A 17,740-nucleotide genomic window follows, 5' to 3' on the forward strand; every position below is an offset into this window, starting at 1 on the left:
TCTGGGTGGCTCCCAACTAAATATTAAAAGCACAATACAGCTGCCTTCAGATGTCTTCTAAAAGTCAGATAGTTGTTTATTTCCTTGACGTCTGGTGGGAGGGCGTTCCACAGGGCGGGCACCACTACCATGAAGGCCCTCTGCCTGGTTCCCTGTAACCTCACATCTCACAGTGAGAGGCCCTTGGAGCTGGACCTCAGTGTCTGGGCTGAACGATGGGGATGGAGATGCTCCTTCAGGTATATAGGATCGAGGCCGTTTCGGGCTTTAAAGGTCAGCACCAACACTTTGAATTGTGCTTGGTAACGTACTGGGAGCCAATGCAGATCCCTCAGGACCGGTGTTATATGGCCACTCCCAGTCACCAGTCTAGCTGCTGAATTCTGGATTAGTTGTACTTTCTGGGTCACCTTCAAAGGTCGCCCCACATAGAGCGCATTACAGTAGTCCAAGCGGGAGATAAGTAGAGCATGCACTACTTTTGCACAGTTGTGTGTATGTAGCCAGCTGCAGGAGTGTGAAAAGTTGGGCCACAGATTCCGGCACTGCTGTTCTTTAGGGGGACTTCATTGAAATTAAACAACAAATTGGAATGACAGAGCGCGGGGAGAAGTAGTCATTCCCACCAGTTCAGTATAGATCTATGAGAATCCTTTGGAGGGGCATTCAAGCCTTCCGTACTTTTGCTGTTTGTGGGAGTTAAGCTGCTAAGACAAATTCCATCTCCTTGCCCCTTCCTGTGCTTGTGTGTCTATTCCACCCTTTGAGCCTTTGCTATACAGTGTCCGGTACACACACAATACTTGTGTTTATAGGTTCCCCCAGTAAGTTTTTTCCTCCAGCCAAGCCACTGGAAAGCTATGTCAACTGTGGCTTCTTGTGCCCCTTCTATTCTCTAGCTGTTCTGTACATGCTTGGAGTCCTCTGTGTTAAGAATCATCGCACTGCTTGAGATCGATTTCGTATCTCAAATCCAGTGAATTCCAATTTAAAACACAATTTCTACTTCCATTTGGTTTTTAATTTTTTGCAGTTCCTTTTGTAGCAGTGCCTTATTCCTCGTAATGAAGTGACATTAAAGTTTACAATCATCACCTTACTTATTACAGCCAATTTTACTCTCTTAGCAGAGCAGAGAATTTTTACCTTTAAATTCAGAAGTGGACAACTCCATTTGCTCTCAGCCTGACTATCCATTAGCAGCTTGCAGCACCCAAGAGGATTCTTGTCAAAGCTCCAAACAAGAAGGTAGGTGTGCAGTAGCTTCAGCAAAAGGACAAGAGCTGAGGCAGCGTATCAGCTTACATCAGGAAAAGAATGATGGATGCTTAGCTAATGATTTATCCATCTTTTCAGGAGAGCATCGTTCTAGGCCATGCCAAGCTAGAAAGGCACAGAGCTGTCCTCTGCAAAGCCTTTATTAGACATGTTCTCACCTTCTTATGGGCAATAAAACATTGTTTTTAGTGCATTCTGAATTAACTGATTATATTCCAGTCTAGAAATCTACATGCTTTTGGCTCCTTTGGTTGCATTTTCTTCCCATCTGTAGAAACTGGTTGGTGAGATGGGTCTCTTAAAGGTTTGGTTTAATTATTTTCTTCTTCAATAAGCCGAGATACAATAATTAGATCTGTGAAAGTTTTAAAGCTGTCGTGGATATGTACTAAAAATCGTACTCCCACATGATATATGGTAAATGAAATAAGGTCTCTCAAATAACTTCATGAGTAGAGGTTTCACTTTCCCTCCCCTACAGCACTGTTGCCAGAGTTCACGTCTGCCACCGAGAGCTTGCAGGAAGCGTTTTTCAGGCGGAAGAAAGATTTCATTGAGAGATCCTGTAAAAGAGTAGAGAAGATCAAAAGTAGAAAGCGAAGTTCTGAAAAGCCTCCTGCTCAGGCATCTCAAGAGAAAGAAGCACATCTTCATAAACCAAGAGAGAACTTGTCGCCTCCTGGTAATTTTATTAGCAAGCCATTCAGAGCTTTAGAAAGGGGGACAGAGATACCAAGCAAGAAATGGAATAAGCCGATACGTTTTCTTCTCATAGTTATTGTTATTAAGGGGCCTTTTCCCCTTGAAATACTCAAGAGATGCTTTACAAAGTATTCTGCTCACCCTGGGTCCTTATAGAACAGTTTATCAGTTGCTGGGGAGAGTGTTGGTTGCTTCCCATGGGCATTTGGTCAGCCACTATGAAAACATGATGTTGGATCTACATGGGCCATTGGTCAGATCCAGCAGGCTGTTGTTATGCCTTCCACATTTAACCCACAGTGTGGGTTAAAATTCAAACATTGCTGCAATCCATTTCCTATTCAATTGTGAATGAAAAATATATAGTTGCTCTGGGAAAAACACTGTCTATTGAATGTGGTCTCATGAATTTTGTTGAACTTAGTGTGTTCTGGTTAACTCCAAGGTGCAGCAGCTGCTCATTTGAAGAAAGTGGAAGACTTTAAAGTGTGTTCTGCAGAGGACAGGAAGGCAGCAGAAGCACAGATGTACCAACGCACTTCAAGGTATTGTGGGAGCCACATTGGGCAGAAACCAAACTAGTTTAGCTGAGCAAGCTTCTTGATTTTTGCTTGAAGAAGGCCTCGCTTTTACTTTGAGAAATTGACTGATTTTCCCCTCCCCTCCTTAAAACAAAAACATGGGGGTGAATTTGAAAAACATCCAAGTTGGTTGGAAGACTCTTGCACTTCCCAGCGTAGCAACAATCCTCAGCTGTCAGTCACAGGTGTTTGAGGCTGCCCATCTGTCAAATACATGGCTTTGTAAGTCTCCAACCACCTCCCCTTTTAAGCCATGCCTTGGATATTTAAAATGGGAGGGCTTGGAGACTTGAAAAGCCTCACGCTCCCATTTCAGACTGAAACAAGAGCTGCCTTAAAGCCCCTCATTATTCATAAACACTGAATCTTACTATCTTATTGTCCAATCCCCCCTCTGGAGAGTGTTTTGGGCAGTCCACTGCTAATGTGCACTTTTTAAAACCTTTGGGCAGGTTGTATAATAATCTAGCTGAAGTGAAAACCAGAAAGCAGGAGAGAGAGCGACGAGAAAACTATGCCAAAAACCGGGAAAGAGCAAAGGCATTTCAAAAGGTAAAATGCTTGCAAACTCCATGTGGTTTTGAAGCAGGGTTTTTTCAACCTGAGGCATGCATTCTCTCATGCACCACCTTTGGGGAGGAGGGAGGGAAATATCGGTGGAAAGCAGGGCAAGAAGTGGGTGGAGCAATAGATTGCCTTTGTACAGTAGCCTACATTATTGCCAAACAAGGATTATACCCTGCACTCCCCTCCATCGTGGCAAAAGGACATTGGGGTGTGGCCTGGGGAGTCCTGAAGGCTGAATAGAGAAACCATTCAGCCTCCAGGTATTTCTTACCTGCTTATTGCAGGAGTGATCCCAGAGTGCATGACAGCAGAAAATGCAAACAGCATTTAAAATAATCGTAACAGCAAAATCAGATCTCACAATGAACAATTGGGAGGGTCTTCAGTTGATGCTGAAAACTCATCTGTATTCAAAGGGAGAGGGAATTCCACAATCAGGGCACCTGCCTCAAGAATGTGACATGTACAAAATGTGGCAGTCAAGAGGGCCCCGTGGAACAGATGGGCAGGTCCACAGGGGAGAAGATATTTAGGGCCTAAGCTGTATGCACTGAAATGAAAAAGCAGCTGCTGCTGCTACATTATTATGTGAAATCTTAAGATTTTTGCAAGCATATGTATGACTTTTAAGTTAAAATTGAGAAATGATCTAGAGCTATTTATTAGGGGGAAGAGCCCATTGATTATCCTTGAAACCCATTGAGTGGGTTATGTGCATCTTATTTGCTGACACTCTCTAGCTGACAATTTACTTTTCCTCCCATCTCAATACAGAAAACATTGGAAAACCTAAGAGCCAGAAAACCAACAGCGAAAAAATAATGTGCTTCAGAAGGGACTTCCAGGTGGAATAATTCTTCGCTGTAAAGTAAAAAACGACTCAAGGTCACCTTTGTAAATATATGATGTGCCAGCCTTATATATATTACATTCAATTTGGATAATTTGCCAGTATCGCCAAAGCTGTATAGAGTGAATTGCCATATTTTCTATAATTACAACTTTTTATATCTTTTTTTAAAACTTCACATGCCCCCCTCCCCCCAGCTTTTGTATCACTTTGTTATTTATAATAAAATTTTAACATCTAGGTATTGAGTTTGTTTTAGCAAGGGAAAACTATGTTCAAAGGAAATACTTTAAAAATCTTATTTTTAAAAGAGGACTATGAAACGTAAAACATATTGCACTAATTTAGTGCATTTGGTTTTGTTAAACCACCACCAGAAAGTTACAAGTCATTGGCAGCAGAACAATGAGAGTCACAGCTGTAACTGAAGGGGAGGTGGTAGTCCTTTTAAACTATCTTCTAATTCACTTTGGGCTTTGAAATGGGGCTTTAACCCAAAAGCAGCTATATGCAAGCACCAACTACCATATTTTTTGCTCTATAAGACTCGCTTTTTCCCTCCTAAAAAGTAAGGGGAAATGTGTGTGCGTCTTATGGAGCAAATGCAGGCTGCGCAGCTATCCCAGAAGCCAGAACAGCAAGAGGGATTGCTGCTTTCGCTGCGCAGCGATCCCTCTTGCTGTTCTGGCTTCTGAGATTCAGAAAATTTTTGTTCTTGTTTTCCTCCTCCAAAAACTAGGTGCGTCTTGTGGTCTGGTGCGTCTTATAGAGCGAAAAATATGGTACTTTTTAAGAACAGCTCCCATCCTACCCTTTGGATATTCTAACACTGGAACTGCCACCACTCAGTCACTGATGACAGGTTGTAAGAGAAAGTGGGGACCTGCTTCTGTCTGGCATCTTGGGACAGTAAGTCCCAAGCAGCACCCAAACCCAGAATTTCATAATTACTGAAAATGGAAATGAGATTTGGGTTCTTTGGAGCAGCCCCATCAGTAGAAATAACCACCTGCCATTTCATGACACTCTGAAATGAGGGGAATTTCTTGTCAAGGCCTGTACTGGAGGCAAGGACTAGAGACAAAATGGAATCAAGCTGCCGGGCGGGGGGAGAACAGATTAATCTTACCAGAGCTAAACAGATCAGTTAAGAAGGTCCACTACTGTGCTTGCTTTGGGCATTAAGCATTCACTGTTCTCTTGAAGTGCATGTCTTAAGAGCCACAGCATGTAAGTGTTCTTAGTGGGGCTTAACATGTATGGACTCAAAAGTATTATTATCCTCAGCAGCTTCTTTCCCAGGGGCCCACTGGCAGCTGGGCCAACTACAGACATGGCTTGCTTGGCAGGGTGCTTTATATGCTAGCCCAGGGGTAGGCAAACTTTTCCAGCAGGGGGCTAGTCCACTGTCCCTCAGATGTTGTGGGGGCCCAGACTATTTTGGAGAGAAAAAAATATGAATTTCTGTGCCCCACAAATAACCCAGAGATACATTTTAAATAAAGGACACATTCTACTCATGTAAACACGCAGATTCGCAGACCATCCGCAGGCCAGATTTAAAGGCGATTGGGCTGGATCCAACCCCCGGGCCTTCCTTGTGCTAGCCTATCAGTCTCCACCTTCTTGGTATAGCTGCAAGTGAAGGGAGATTAGGTGGGGGAAGGTGGATATATGTGAGGTTGTGGATTCTCCTTCCTTGGCCATCCCCTTTGCTTAAAAACCTCCATTTGCCATGGATGCTTTGAGCTGAGATTCCAGCATTGCAGGGAGGTTGGACTAAATGACCCTTCCCACAACTCCAGGTAGATAAAGCCAGTTGCAAGTGCAGTGGTTATGTTGCTGTGTCCAACAGCAGGCCACGTTCAGATAGTTTTACCAGTCCTGCATTGTACATGTAGATCAATAATCTGAGACAGCTTCTCACCGAGATCCCAGAATCTCATGGAGTCATCAAATGGGTTGTATGGTGTGAGAAAAGTCCAGCATTTGTAAGGAGAAGGGAGCAGGAACGAACTCAAATAAGCACAAGCTTCACTGATACAGAAAACCAACACACCATTCCAGCAAGGACTTGTTTATTGAGCAGACATTTTAGAATTCCATAAGTTTCACTTTTGAAGATTTAAGGAAAACACCAATTCGTGTAATTTAAAAGCTGTCTGACAAAAGAGCACCCCGGCGTGTTCTTCCATTTTCTATCCGACTGTTAAGGTACCTAAATGTGTAGAAAAATAGTGAATACATTATAAAACCAGCGTGGTTTCATTCCCTTCCAACCACCCCATAGTTAATATTGGAGGTGTACTTCCTCCAATTTCAGTGATTTAAGAGTTCATCTCAAATGGACCTTTCCATAAAACGTCCCTTTGGGGAGGCCAAAATTCAACCAATGCCACCTCCCAATTTCCCTGCAAAGCAGCTGCCTAAAGTGGATTCAAGCACATGTCTCCTCTGGGAAAGACCACAGAGTACATATAAAGTACCCCTGACATCCTTCAAAGGATTTCCATATTAGGTCATTGCGTTAAGAGCCGTTTGTTCAACAGCATACAGCCCTCTTTGAAGTGACCTTGCAACAAGCAGTTCAAACAGCACCTATAATATTTACCTTTAGCACCGGACAGAGCTTATTTGCCTAAATTCCAGATTCCTTTTCAGGCTTGTAGATTGTCTAGTAGCACTGGAAAACAAACATTAGCACAAGATTAGGATTAAGTAGCTCTAGGAAACCCAACTTTGAAATGCAGCGGTGGTTCAAACTATTGGCCACATGCTCCTAGCTTTTGCCAGATGTTTCCAACAGATTTGCTGCTACCGTAGCAACAATATAAAAATCTGGAGGAGTTACTTTATGGTCACGTCCACAGCATACCAGAAATGAGATTTCCTAGCAGCCTTGGTAGAGACCAGGTAATACACCCAAAGAGTTTTTTAAAATTGTGGTATTGTGAAACATGTGTTTCACAAGTGATGGAAGATGTCGAAAAATAAGCATTACCTACAGTTCCCAATAGCCTTGTATACAGGCAACTCCCCGTTTACACAGGAATTGCATTTTGGGTCATTGTGCATGTTAGCACTACCTGGATATTGTATTTAATATGAAGGAACAGGAGGTTGTCTGTTACTGTGGCTAGCATTTTGTTTAATACAGCTTGGTTACAAATACAATATAGCAAATACTTAAGAGCAACATTACCTTTTCAAGCAGATTTTTCCTAGCTGCATCCCAGGCTTTCAACCAAGTCCATGCCTGTAGACAGACAACACTTCTTAATGCTCAATTTCACACAGTGAGAGCTGCAAGTACTCAATAATTTGCTGTCTTGCAGTTTTATCCCACTAACCTAACATACAGTTTAGTGGGTAAAGCGAAACCACAAGTTTACTCTGTGAGGTATTTCCAACGATAGGAACCTACGGCAAGGTCACATCGGGATAGACCTCAACATTAATGTTTTATTTTTTAAATATATGTTGGAAGCCGCCCAGAGTAGTTGGGGCAACCCAGTCAGATGGGCAGGGTACAAATAATAAATTATTACTATTAGGCTGATAAGGTGTCACATGTTTCTATCCATTTATCCCCCCCCCCCCAAAAAAAAACAACTTATTTTCTTCCCGGAACTTTGCGTTTTAGTTAACACATTGTTGAGATTTACAAATATAATCAAATAACATGTACATTCTGTTACCTTGATTCCAATGCTGCAATGCTAACTTGAGCTATACTGGAAAACCATAAAGTACTTGCATATTGTTGTTGCTGTTATTTATATTCCCTCCTCCCCCAGGGTCAGGGGGCCACATGCCAGAACAAATGTGAATTTTACCTTCGTACTGTGGGCTCCTTTCTACATATTCCCTCCCTATCCTCTATCCAGGCAAGCAAGCATATCAAGAGTTCAAGGACACACTCCAGCCAGCAAGAAACACTCAGGGGAGTGCAAAGAAATGGCTAGTGAGGTGTAGAGTCTAGGAAGAGTCCACAAGGGCCAGACAAAGACCTGCACTTGTCCCTGTCCTAGGCCTTATGTTAAGCTAAAATAAGGTCACATACCTCAATGTCCTTCTGTTCCAAACTAGAGCAGCTTCATGCCATTTGAATTTTCTACCTGAAAGAGCCAGCTGCCAGTTTGCAGCCACAAGAGAGCACATGTCAAGCAAAAGCTGTTAGGGTATCCCAACGGTGCTTCAGCAGAATCTGCTTCCTGGAGATTCCTCATGCTATTCACCATACGGTTTGCAAATGAGGGCTTCGTCTTACTTCCAGGCAAGAACTGAGAGGCAGCTACACAGCAGTACATTCATTGGTCAAAGTTCCAGGAAGTCTCATTTGCAAAGAATGTAACAGCCAGCAACCTACCTACTTAATTTGGACTAGCTGTTATTGTTTGTTCAGAATGGCTGTTTATCATTCACTCTTTTCAGAGCAGTTGAACATCTTGCCAATCATCATTAACAATCATTTACCATAGCTTCTACTATGAAAAGTATGATCACTTTGACACAGATAGTGCCTTTAAAGTTCAGTCTCTTCCAAAGAGATGGAATGGAACATATTTGCATAATTCCTTTTATACAGTGAAGCAGGTTAGGCAAGCAGCAACCAATAATTAAAACATCATCAAGCTGAAATATATCTTCACTAGCCATGTTTATGTTTCAGGCATAATAGTTTCTTACCAATTTGGGTGACAGGTGTTCATTATCTGGATTCCTTTAAAAAAAAAAAAGAGGGTTTTTTAAAAAAAAAATCAGCATAGAACTTCATTTATGGGCCAATATATTGCCATGAAAGTTTAACACTTCAAGCATGTAGTACACTCTTCTAGTCAGTGGAAGGTAAAGTTTCATCCATAGGGAGCCAGTGAGTATACTGTCCTGCTTGGGACAAAATGACTTAATTTTTTCGTCCTCTGAATTCTGTGGACGTGGCCTGCTAATACTGGAATGGATTTTGTCATTAAAGCAGTGGACAATCTTTCTGTGAATGGCTGTGTTTCTTCAGGACTTGTCACTCATTTGCTGTTAGTGGGCAGGGCCTAAAGTCAGAGCCAAATGGACAAAACCACCTCAGGGGAGGAGGTAGGATGCTATTCATGGCTGAACTGATTGCTTGAAGAGGGCCACATGAAAACAGGCCAAGGGCCAAGATTGTCCACCCACAATTTAGCAGAGATGTCAGAGCAAGCTTATTACAGGTCTCATTGTCACCAATGCAATTTGTCTTACAAGGATGGAAGCATAACCTGTGTTTTCTGTAGCCTTGTTGCTTACTTCAGGCACAATGAAGTGCGCCTACATTTTGTATACCCAACAAGGCAAAGCATGTTAAATTGGCAAATACCAACCCCCAGCACCATTTCTTAGCATCACATTTAAATGCAAGACACATTACCTTTAGCACAAAGCTGTTGCTTTGATGCACAGACATCACATCTCAACTGGACCATTTCATGATGGTTCAGGATACAAAACGTTTTCCAGTGTTTTTCCATGCACTAAATGGTACAAAATTATAATGAATCAGAACCTAAGCTTGTACAGTCAACATGAAGTTATGTGATCGTAATCACATTTCTATGGGGATGTTTAGGATAACCAAATCCGTAATGCCCCCCCACAAGACTGATCCAAAGGCATGCAGATTCCTGCTTTCAGCCATCAGTCCCAGTCAAGTATTTTGACAATGTATTCCAGAAGCAAAAATTTCTTTTGTATGTGCTTATGGGAGAACTTTGAAGAACCACCCAGGGAACAAAGAATAAACTAGAATCAAATAACTGCGCACTTTATAAATCCTTCAAATAACATGTAATTTGTTTCAACAAAAATACCAGGTTTAGCAAGCACAGTAGCTTGAGAACCAACGATGCCATATGCTGAATTATTATTGCACTGCTTTTTGAACATGCCATCAGGAACAGACTGCTGGATGCAGATACCATACAGTGCACTTATCAATTTATTCCTCTACCCCCTGATGTATTCCAAACTGGTACACAGCACAATGCAGAACGTGAATGGATCTTAACATACCTCTTTTGCAAGCTGGGGTTTTTCTTAATCATCACTGTCTAGAACACTGAAAACAATAATTGGGAATAGTCTTAGAAATGGATTTATTTCAAACTTTCTTACAAATATTCAAAATAGTAACCAAACACTATTTGACAAGAATTACACCCCACTGTATCCTAATTGCCTGTGGCCTCTTTGAGATAAAGAGCTTTTGTGGGATATCGGAAAAACTCTATCCTATGCAAAAAGTACAGTATTCCTGGGACTAACAAGTCATGTTCCTTCCTATTAGTAACACAGCCAATACAGATCAACTGTGGGTTGCAAAAAAAGGATTTATTCTTAGCACTTGACTCCATGGTTTTTTGTCTATGAGAGTAGCCAAAACCTGAAGCTGTGCTGGTAAGCAAAGTGCTCACGGTAGAAAAAACATTGCATAAATGTCTAAACTTATTGTTACTCTAGGTCATCACCAATTCAGACAAACATCCCACTTCCTTTTCAAACACACATTTCTCCAAACACAAACCTACGATCAGCCAAACGAAAAAGCAATGTTGGTATTTTATGGTGAAACTGCTTCTGGAACATATTGTGCCACTCTAGATGTTGCTTCCAGTAGCCTTTTCACAAGTTTGCAGTTCATGTCAGCAGCAAGGTCCCATTCCCAGTGTCAAGAAAGCATGTGAATGAACAGACCCACATAAAATGTAGACACATTTGACACTGAATGGAACATAGTAAATATGCTACCAAGGAACACACCAATGGCACAGCTGCCTCCTTCAGCAAATACAGGGCTCACATTTAAAATTTCTTGCCAAGGCATAATTTTTGGATGGTTCTTTAGATGTACCAACCATGGCTGGTGTATTTGTGCCAGTTAAGAAGTTAAGTGTTGTGCTTTCCTATAGCTATGCCACTCTTAAGGAAAAGACCAGTGAAGGAAAAAGGATACCTGGTGAAGCAGAACAAATCCAAGGCTAGTTGCAAACTATAGGAACCAGTGTGGATGAAGTCATCTTCCTTGCTGCCATGGACAAATGCTGCTTCCATATGTTCTCAGAGCCATTGCTTATCATGGCTATTAGGAGCTTCAGTTGCTGGTAGTGCTGGAAGAAGACATTTCAAACATACATAAACTTTTAGCTTTGGCTGCATTCTCTTCAACTGCCTCATAAATAGTTTGTTGATTTATCTAGTGCCATCTGCATTGACTAGCAGTGGTTCTTCAGACTGAATTTAAGATCTTTGGGCCTTAAGGCGTTACAGGCATCTTCAAATGCCTTTCTGATGCTGTGTGCTGATTTTATCAAATTTTGTTCAGGCAGCTTTTTTCCCTGAAGTTTTTACTAAAAGCATCTCCCCCCGCCCTCCAACAGATGTACATGCACTCCAGTTGTGTGCTTAAGGCATACCCAAAGCAACTCTCATTCTGCACTCAGTTCTGGTCAGTGTGTTAGGTTTTAGTTCATTTCTGAATCACTCAGCAGTTGAACTTAAAAACAGTCATCACATGAACTATTGTGCAGAATCTAGACTCACTTATGAATGCCACTTTATTGTTACTCAGTCAAGTCCTTGCATGGTTTGAACACCAACATCCAACAGCCCTCTTTCTCCATTTCATTCCTATTTAGACCCCTCCCCCCAAAAATCTGGTTCTTCTGTTCTATCTTGAATTGCTGTTGTCCCATCTCCTTAACATCTACACCTTATTGCAGCAAAGTTAAAGTACAGGGAAATGAAATATTCACGTGTTCTCCCCCTGCCTAATTTTCCTCCTCTCTCCATTCCCTTGTCTGTTTAAGATTGTATGTTCCCAGGGGCAGGGCTCTGTCATACCTGTTCTTTGTGAAATGCCACCTACACGTACATGGTAATATACTAATAAAATACTACTACTAAAAAAATTCCAATAATAGTACAACCACACCAAAAATTTAGATCCTACTACCTCATGCCAAAGCATTCATTTCAGGTGATAAAAATAAGATTGCTGGCACTGATGGCACTACTCCAGAACAAATCACTGTTCTAGATTAAAATGAGGTATATGGAATATGATAAATGCTACTACACTGTGCTGAGACCTAGTAACTCATGAAGTCAAGCAATGTTCAGATATGAGCATGTGCAGCATATAAACTGTGCATGCTTTAAATATTAAAAGGGGCTGATCAGGTAAGCACTTTGGGGATGGGAAGAGCTTACCAAGAGCAGTACCCAGTTATCATATATTGCTAGATATGCAACACACACTAAGGTAATACAATAGTTTGATTGCCATGTTCAAGTAATGAGATTTACACAGAAGCTATTTAGCTGTTAAATGGCTCAGGCCACAATCCCATGCACTCTCCTGAAGTCCTAATGGGTTCATAAGAAAAAATACTCCAGCACACACAAGTTCCATTTAAAAAAGAATGTTAGCTAGCACTCCAATAAAGCTGGATTTTGCACCTAGTTAATGGGGCAACATATTTAACAATACACTGATGGCAGCCCCCAGAACTGCAGTTTGTCAACTCCCCGTGACAGATTCTTTGCCCACCCTTTCAGCAAGGCAGCTTGCAACTGTAAAAGCTATCCATAAGATCTGCAAGAAAAACTCTGTTGGAATCAAGTCAACAAGGGGATGTACAGTAGTGCTGCTCAAACACCTGCCTCAAAAGCATTTGTTCAAGGGTCCCTTAGCTAAAGGAACGTATGACCACAGCTAATAGCCCGTCTAGAATAACTCCATCACTACCCTCCTACTCTAGTGTAAAGCAGGAAAATCTCACAACTTAAATCTAGGCAAAAGAGGCACCTGTCTTGTGTGCATGCACTCTCCACCTTACTGCAGCAGCAATATCAGAATCTCCAGCTTCCAATTGTAATTTATTTAAAATATGGTGAGTGAGAACAAGCCCAAGTCTGAAGACATGCTATTTTAACATTTTAATTTAAAGGCATCCACTACTGAAGCTTCTTGCTCATTTCCTTCCTTACTTTGATTTCCTCTTGCGTGTCTTCTTTGGAATTTCACTACTTAGTATGAAACAGCTGTTTTCCTATGGCAAAGAAACAGACAAGGTAAATGTAACACACAAATATGTGAATAGAGATCAAATCAACCAAATTTCCCGTTACATAGCTAATTCCTGACACATAAGTATAGAACCATACATCCTAGGTGCATGGGGTTTTATTCAAGTGAGTCCTGTTCAGAGCAGGCCGACTGAAATAAATTTTGAGTTAGTTGTGTCCATTAACTTCAATGGGTCTACACTGAGTAGGACTAGTGTGGAGTACCACCCATGGGCTTTTTTTAATTTAAAAAATGGCTACCATTGGAGCATGGCATAACAAAACGGCTGCCACATGCAAGAGCGGAAGAAGACAACCATAAAATGGGCGAGGCACCTACATTAGTCACCACAACTTGCTTACAAAAAGCTGCTCTCTGGCCTCTCTGTTCAGAAGACAGGAGGGAATGTCCACTGGTTGAAAACCACTGAGTTAAAGTGATTGACTTAAGTCAGCAAAGACTTACCACTATCTTGGCACCCATTTCTTCTTTATCTGCAGAACTCTCAGTCTGGTCATCTCCACTGAAATACAGCAATTGCCCAGTTATCTGTATGCAAGTTGTAAATGAGAATAGTAGAAACATTGAAACATTTCTAGCTTTCAAAGTGCTTCCTGTGCATTTCCTAGTTATAATTCTTACAACTCCCCAATACAGAGTGCAAGGTGTCAGTATTATCCCCCCTACAGACTGTTACTGAAACCTTTTCATTTCAGGACTGCATGTTGTAGTAAGTCTGAACTTGGAAGGATTTTATTCCTGTCCACTGAGAAACTCAAGAATTAAGGTGTGTTCCTGTAAAATTTGCAAGAATACATTTGTTAAATAGGAAGCACATTACAACATTGCAATCCTGATATTTCTGAAAGCGTGCCACACGTCAAACACATTCTCAAGAGATTTATAGGTTTTTATCTGTTTCTCTCAAAGTTTAATTTCCGGGTGTGTCTATAGGAGTATACTTTCTATGGTATAATCTAAGTGGTGAACAATCAACTATTGCTACAAGCAAGGGTTGAGGAAGATGGCTTAGCAGGACGTAGATCAGCAGATTCCCATTTTCAACTCTTCCCTTGCACTGAAGTTTCTACTGAGTGCACAGATGTGACACAGAACTTTAGAAAGTGTAATTATACATACTTTGTCTCCACAATGGGAGAAAGAGGTTCATCCTCATCCACGTATTTGTACTTTCTTGACGCCAGACTTTCATTTTCTAGATCATCCACAGCATTCAACTGCGTCAAAGATTTTTCCATGAGCTTCTCTAACTTCAGCGTTTCAATGTATCTGAAGTATCCATTTAAAGCTGCTTGCTAGGGGAGAAGAAATTTGCTCTATGAACATAAACCAGGACAAAAGACTCTGAAAGCCCACAAATTTGATTATGCAGTGTACCAATGAGGCTTTCTTTCAACTGCAAAGCAGTTTTTCCCAATCAAGTTTGTTACTCAGGAAGCAAATTATTAACACTATGCAGTACGAAAGACCAGAGCATTATTGTATATAGTTGCTTTCTCTAAATCAGTGTTTCCCCAAGTTCCCAAACTTCATTTTCCAAACAAACACAAATGCAGGTTACCTAAAAAAAGAAATCTACTGCAGATAGCTAACTACAGTGATTGAACAATGCTGCTGACAGAAGTAGATCCAAACATCAATACACTGACAGCAACGTACTAGGTTCATCCTTCTCATTAGGATTATTTTAAAGGTTGTTCATAATTTTTATTTCATTTCTGTGTATAATGTAAATGTTACTCTGGTTGATTTTAATAATTTTACAATTTCAAGCTTCAAGGTGTCTTATTTTATAACATCTTTCTTTACTATGTTGCAGGATGTAGGTAAATATATATATACATAAAAGAATGCAAATTTGTCGATGAATCTTTGTCTGTTTACTTAAAGAAGGTAAATTTCCAGGGGTGTGTGGAATATTTTTTCCGGAAAAGGGCACGGTAGGCCAAGTAAGTTTGGGAACCTCTGCTGTAATTTAACCGCTACTTACCTCATACAGACACACCATTCTAAAGGGAATGCGTTTCACTCCGTACAGTCTCTCCACAAAAGGAAAATTAACAACTTTCTCAGTAAGTTTCTTTTTCCGTTTCTTTCCTGGGACTCTTGGCTGCTGTCTCTTCTCACAAGTTTCTTGCTCCTTGCATTTCACAGTTTTCCTCTTTGCGACTTTCTTCTGCCTGGCGCTTGGCCTCCACTTTCTCCTCTTCAGATGCTGCTTCCTTCTGAAGTAGTCAAAGAGGGCTCTGAGGTCAAGTTTAGGTTTGGGCAACTTAGGCTTTAGAGAGCCATCCTGTGTTTTATTGCCAGATGGACCCTCAGGAGACTGACCAACAAGACTTGCTGGCAGCATACCTTTCATTTTCTTTGAGGGCTTCAGTGAATGCAAACCAGTTAGTCCTGCTGAAACAATGAAAGAAAATGATTGCTCTTTGATGGTATTTTAATCAATCTATTTAGATCAGAGCATACCAGTCTAATACAGAAAATCTTGAGCAGAGTGCATTTACAGCAGTGACCCCTCACCTCCAGAGCCCATGGGGTTGCGTTTCCTACAAGTGCTTAGGAAAGGCTGCAGCCTTCATTTTCAAGAAGCTTACAGGGGCAAGGTAGATTCTTCCTAAACTGTTTCTTGTACAGTTTTACAGTCTACTCCTATTTTTGCCAACTTTACATACTGCTGATCTTTTAATTATTTTATCATTTTATTGACTGTTGCACATCTTGTCACCATCAGTCATACTGCACCCACTGGGCAAAAAGGCAAAATATTAAATGAGTATATGGGTGCTATAGAGAAAGCCTACCCAACCAGGAAAGAGTTTATCATGGGGTCTTACTAAAAGAAGAATGTAGATGGAAATGCATTAACAGAAGTAGCAAAGCCATTATACAGATGAAGGGGGAATTCATTAAAGCTGAAGGACAGTGACTAGGTTTTATAATAATAATAATAATAATCTTTATTGTCATTGCCCCCTTCGGGGACAACGAAATTACTTGACTGCTCCATAAAAACACTAATTAAACAATATAGTAAAATACAGCAAGGGAGATTAGATGACTTTCAAAGTCCGGGCTTCCCATTCAGGGCAGAGATCGCTCTGGAGAAGCGATTTTTTTTCTTTTTTTTTTCATGTTTTGTGTCTGAAATACAGAAACCATTTAATCGGATGCTAACCTATTTACAATCTGTATCAAGCCTTGGGAAGCATGGCATCGGTATCAAGCCTTGGGAAGCATGACCACTTGTGGTCTTCAGCACTGCTGAACACTTGAGTTTTTGCCTTCAGCAATATCAGCTGTATTCTGTTTCTAGTTTGTACTAGGAGTCAAGTACGCACATCAACTATTCACTAAATTAAGGCAACTTCAGGACTTCAGTCCCTGAAACAAGTGCGGTTGTATTTTCAAAGAAATCTCACACTATCCATTTGCCCAACACAGGCTTCTTAGCCATTTAAAATGCATTTAATCTAGACTTATTTATCTTTTGCTACCAATTGACCACAACCCAAAGGTGTGAAAAAGCCTTAAGTACCCAAGCATCAGTTACTGAAAATATGTCCCTAAAGATACACATTTAGAGGCACATATACCGGTACTTTACTGGTATAATCACAGAGGCTCTTAGCATGCTCTGATGAGGTCAAAATAAATCCACCCATAATATCCAGTGGGATTTTCACAAATTAAATCTGCATAGCATCCTCTATAAAATAGCAAAACATGTTCATTTCTTGTACGTTGTTAATAGATCATAATTTAATTCCAATAACATTTCCCTCCCTCCCCCCGTTTCCAGCTGTTCCTATTTTATTTTTAAGCTTCCTCAAGTGCCCGTCAGGCAGTTATCATACACGTATTATAAATACATAATATAGCACTTTTTAATCCTCCACATATTTACCAAGGCATTATGTTAAGAGGTGGGCCAGCTCAATCCAATGAGTTTGATTAAATCAGCCTGGTGCCGCAGCAGCGAGGTCAGCCCTTTGCATTCAAATCCCCAGCCACACATCCATGGTTTACCCCCATTATTTTGGCCCTGCTACTGATCTCTCCACCTAGCCCACCTCGCAGGATTGTTGTGAATATAAAATAATAATAATTTATCATTTATACCCCGTCAAGCTACTCTTCGATCACTACCTTGCGCCCTTTAGGGGAAAAGTCAGGAATTAACAGTAAACACGGATCGCCTCTCAAACCCTTTTTATGTGCTAAAGCTATTCTCGAGCATTAACCCGCCCCTCGGCTCCCCGATCTACCAACCAGGACTAGCCCAGGTCCAACCTTAACCGTTGAAGGCAACGGAAAAGCGGCCGGGGGGGGGGAACCTGGCCTTTCAATTTTTATAGTTCCCCCTCACCCCACAATATCCTACCCACATCCTACATTAGGCGCCCCTAAACCTTTTCCCAACAGGCCTATCTCATCACAGGACGCCAACCGAGCCGATGCCGAACGATTGCAGCAACCCACCTCCTCCATTTTGCCGGTTCAACAAGGCCGCGCAAGAGCCGCCGGGCCGCTTAAGTACTCTCTTTTTTCCCCCCAGATCTCGCGAGAGGTCGGTTTCGGCGCCGATGGGAGGAAGGGACCGGATGCGCTGGAAGGAGCAGCCTCGCGCGGGCAGAA

At 41.4% G+C, this 17,740-nt stretch overlaps 2 protein-coding genes across 9 annotated transcripts in view; one reads left to right on the top strand and one right to left on the bottom strand.

Annotated features, from left to right (window-relative positions):
* Nucleotides 1-4,218, top strand: part of CEP295 (centrosomal protein 295) — a 35,530-nt gene extending 31,312 nt beyond the window's left edge. For 3 of the 6 annotated variants that reach the window (XM_083436024.1, XM_083436028.1, XM_083436025.1), the window contains 5 exons: nt 1,128-1,248; nt 1,760-1,960; nt 2,426-2,525; nt 3,014-3,113; nt 3,903-4,218. In XM_083436024.1, coding sequence (XP_083292150.1) covers nt 1,128-1,248; nt 1,760-1,960; nt 2,426-2,525; nt 3,014-3,113; nt 3,903-3,950 — 570 coding nt within the window. In that variant the 3' untranslated portion in view covers nt 3,951-4,218. The remainder of the gene's footprint in view (nt 1-1,127; nt 1,249-1,759; nt 1,961-2,425; nt 2,526-3,013; nt 3,114-3,902) is intronic. The other 3 variants (XM_083436026.1, XM_083436029.1, XM_083436027.1) reach the window with 1 other exon arrangement.
* Nucleotides 4,219-6,039: 1,821 nt separating this feature from the next.
* On the bottom strand, nt 6,040-17,720 carry TAF1D (TATA-box binding protein associated factor, RNA polymerase I subunit D). Of its 3 annotated transcripts, none has more exons than XM_083436886.1 (13): nt 17,585-17,720; nt 15,090-15,499; nt 14,219-14,394; nt 13,544-13,601; nt 13,000-13,061; nt 10,964-11,117; nt 10,024-10,069; nt 9,383-9,485; nt 8,668-8,701; nt 8,042-8,096; nt 7,181-7,234; nt 6,590-6,661; nt 6,040-6,196 (listed from the first exon to the last, which is right to left on the bottom strand). In XM_083436886.1, the coding sequence occupies exons 2-6, from the start codon at nt 15,459-15,461 to the stop codon at nt 11,102-11,104; spliced, it is 684 nt and encodes a 227-aa protein (XP_083293012.1). In that variant the 5' UTR covers nt 15,462-15,499; nt 17,585-17,720; the 3' UTR covers nt 6,040-6,196; nt 6,590-6,661; nt 7,181-7,234; nt 8,042-8,096; nt 8,668-8,701; nt 9,383-9,485; nt 10,024-10,069; nt 10,964-11,101. The 3 variants fall into 3 exon arrangements, with proteins under 3 accessions (XP_083293012.1, XP_083293010.1, XP_083293011.1); XM_083436884.1 differs by having other exon boundaries at nt 8,042-8,109; XM_083436885.1 differs by having other exon boundaries at nt 8,042-8,109; nt 15,090-15,502; nt 17,585-17,660.
* Between the last annotated feature and the right edge of the window lie 20 nt (nt 17,721-17,740).

This window comes from Podarcis tiliguerta (assembly GCF_965153285.1).
Source record: "Podarcis tiliguerta genome assembly, chromosome: 4".
Lineage (NCBI taxonomy): Eukaryota > Metazoa > Chordata > Lepidosauria > Squamata > Lacertidae > Podarcis > Podarcis tiliguerta.

Coding starts and splice junctions, on each gene's coding strand:
- TAF1D (XM_083436886.1), bottom strand. CDS start 15,461: ATGAAAGGTATGCTGCCAGCAAGTCTTGTTGGTCAGTCTCCTGAGGGT. Junction 14,395..15,089: donor GAATGGTGTGTCTGTATGAG/GTAAGTAGCGGT, acceptor CTTCTCCCCTAG/CAAGCAGCTTTAAATGGATA. Junction 13,062..13,543: donor AAATGGGTGCCAAGATAGTG/GTAAGTCTTTGC, acceptor TCTTTGCCATAG/GAAAACAGCTGTTTCATACT.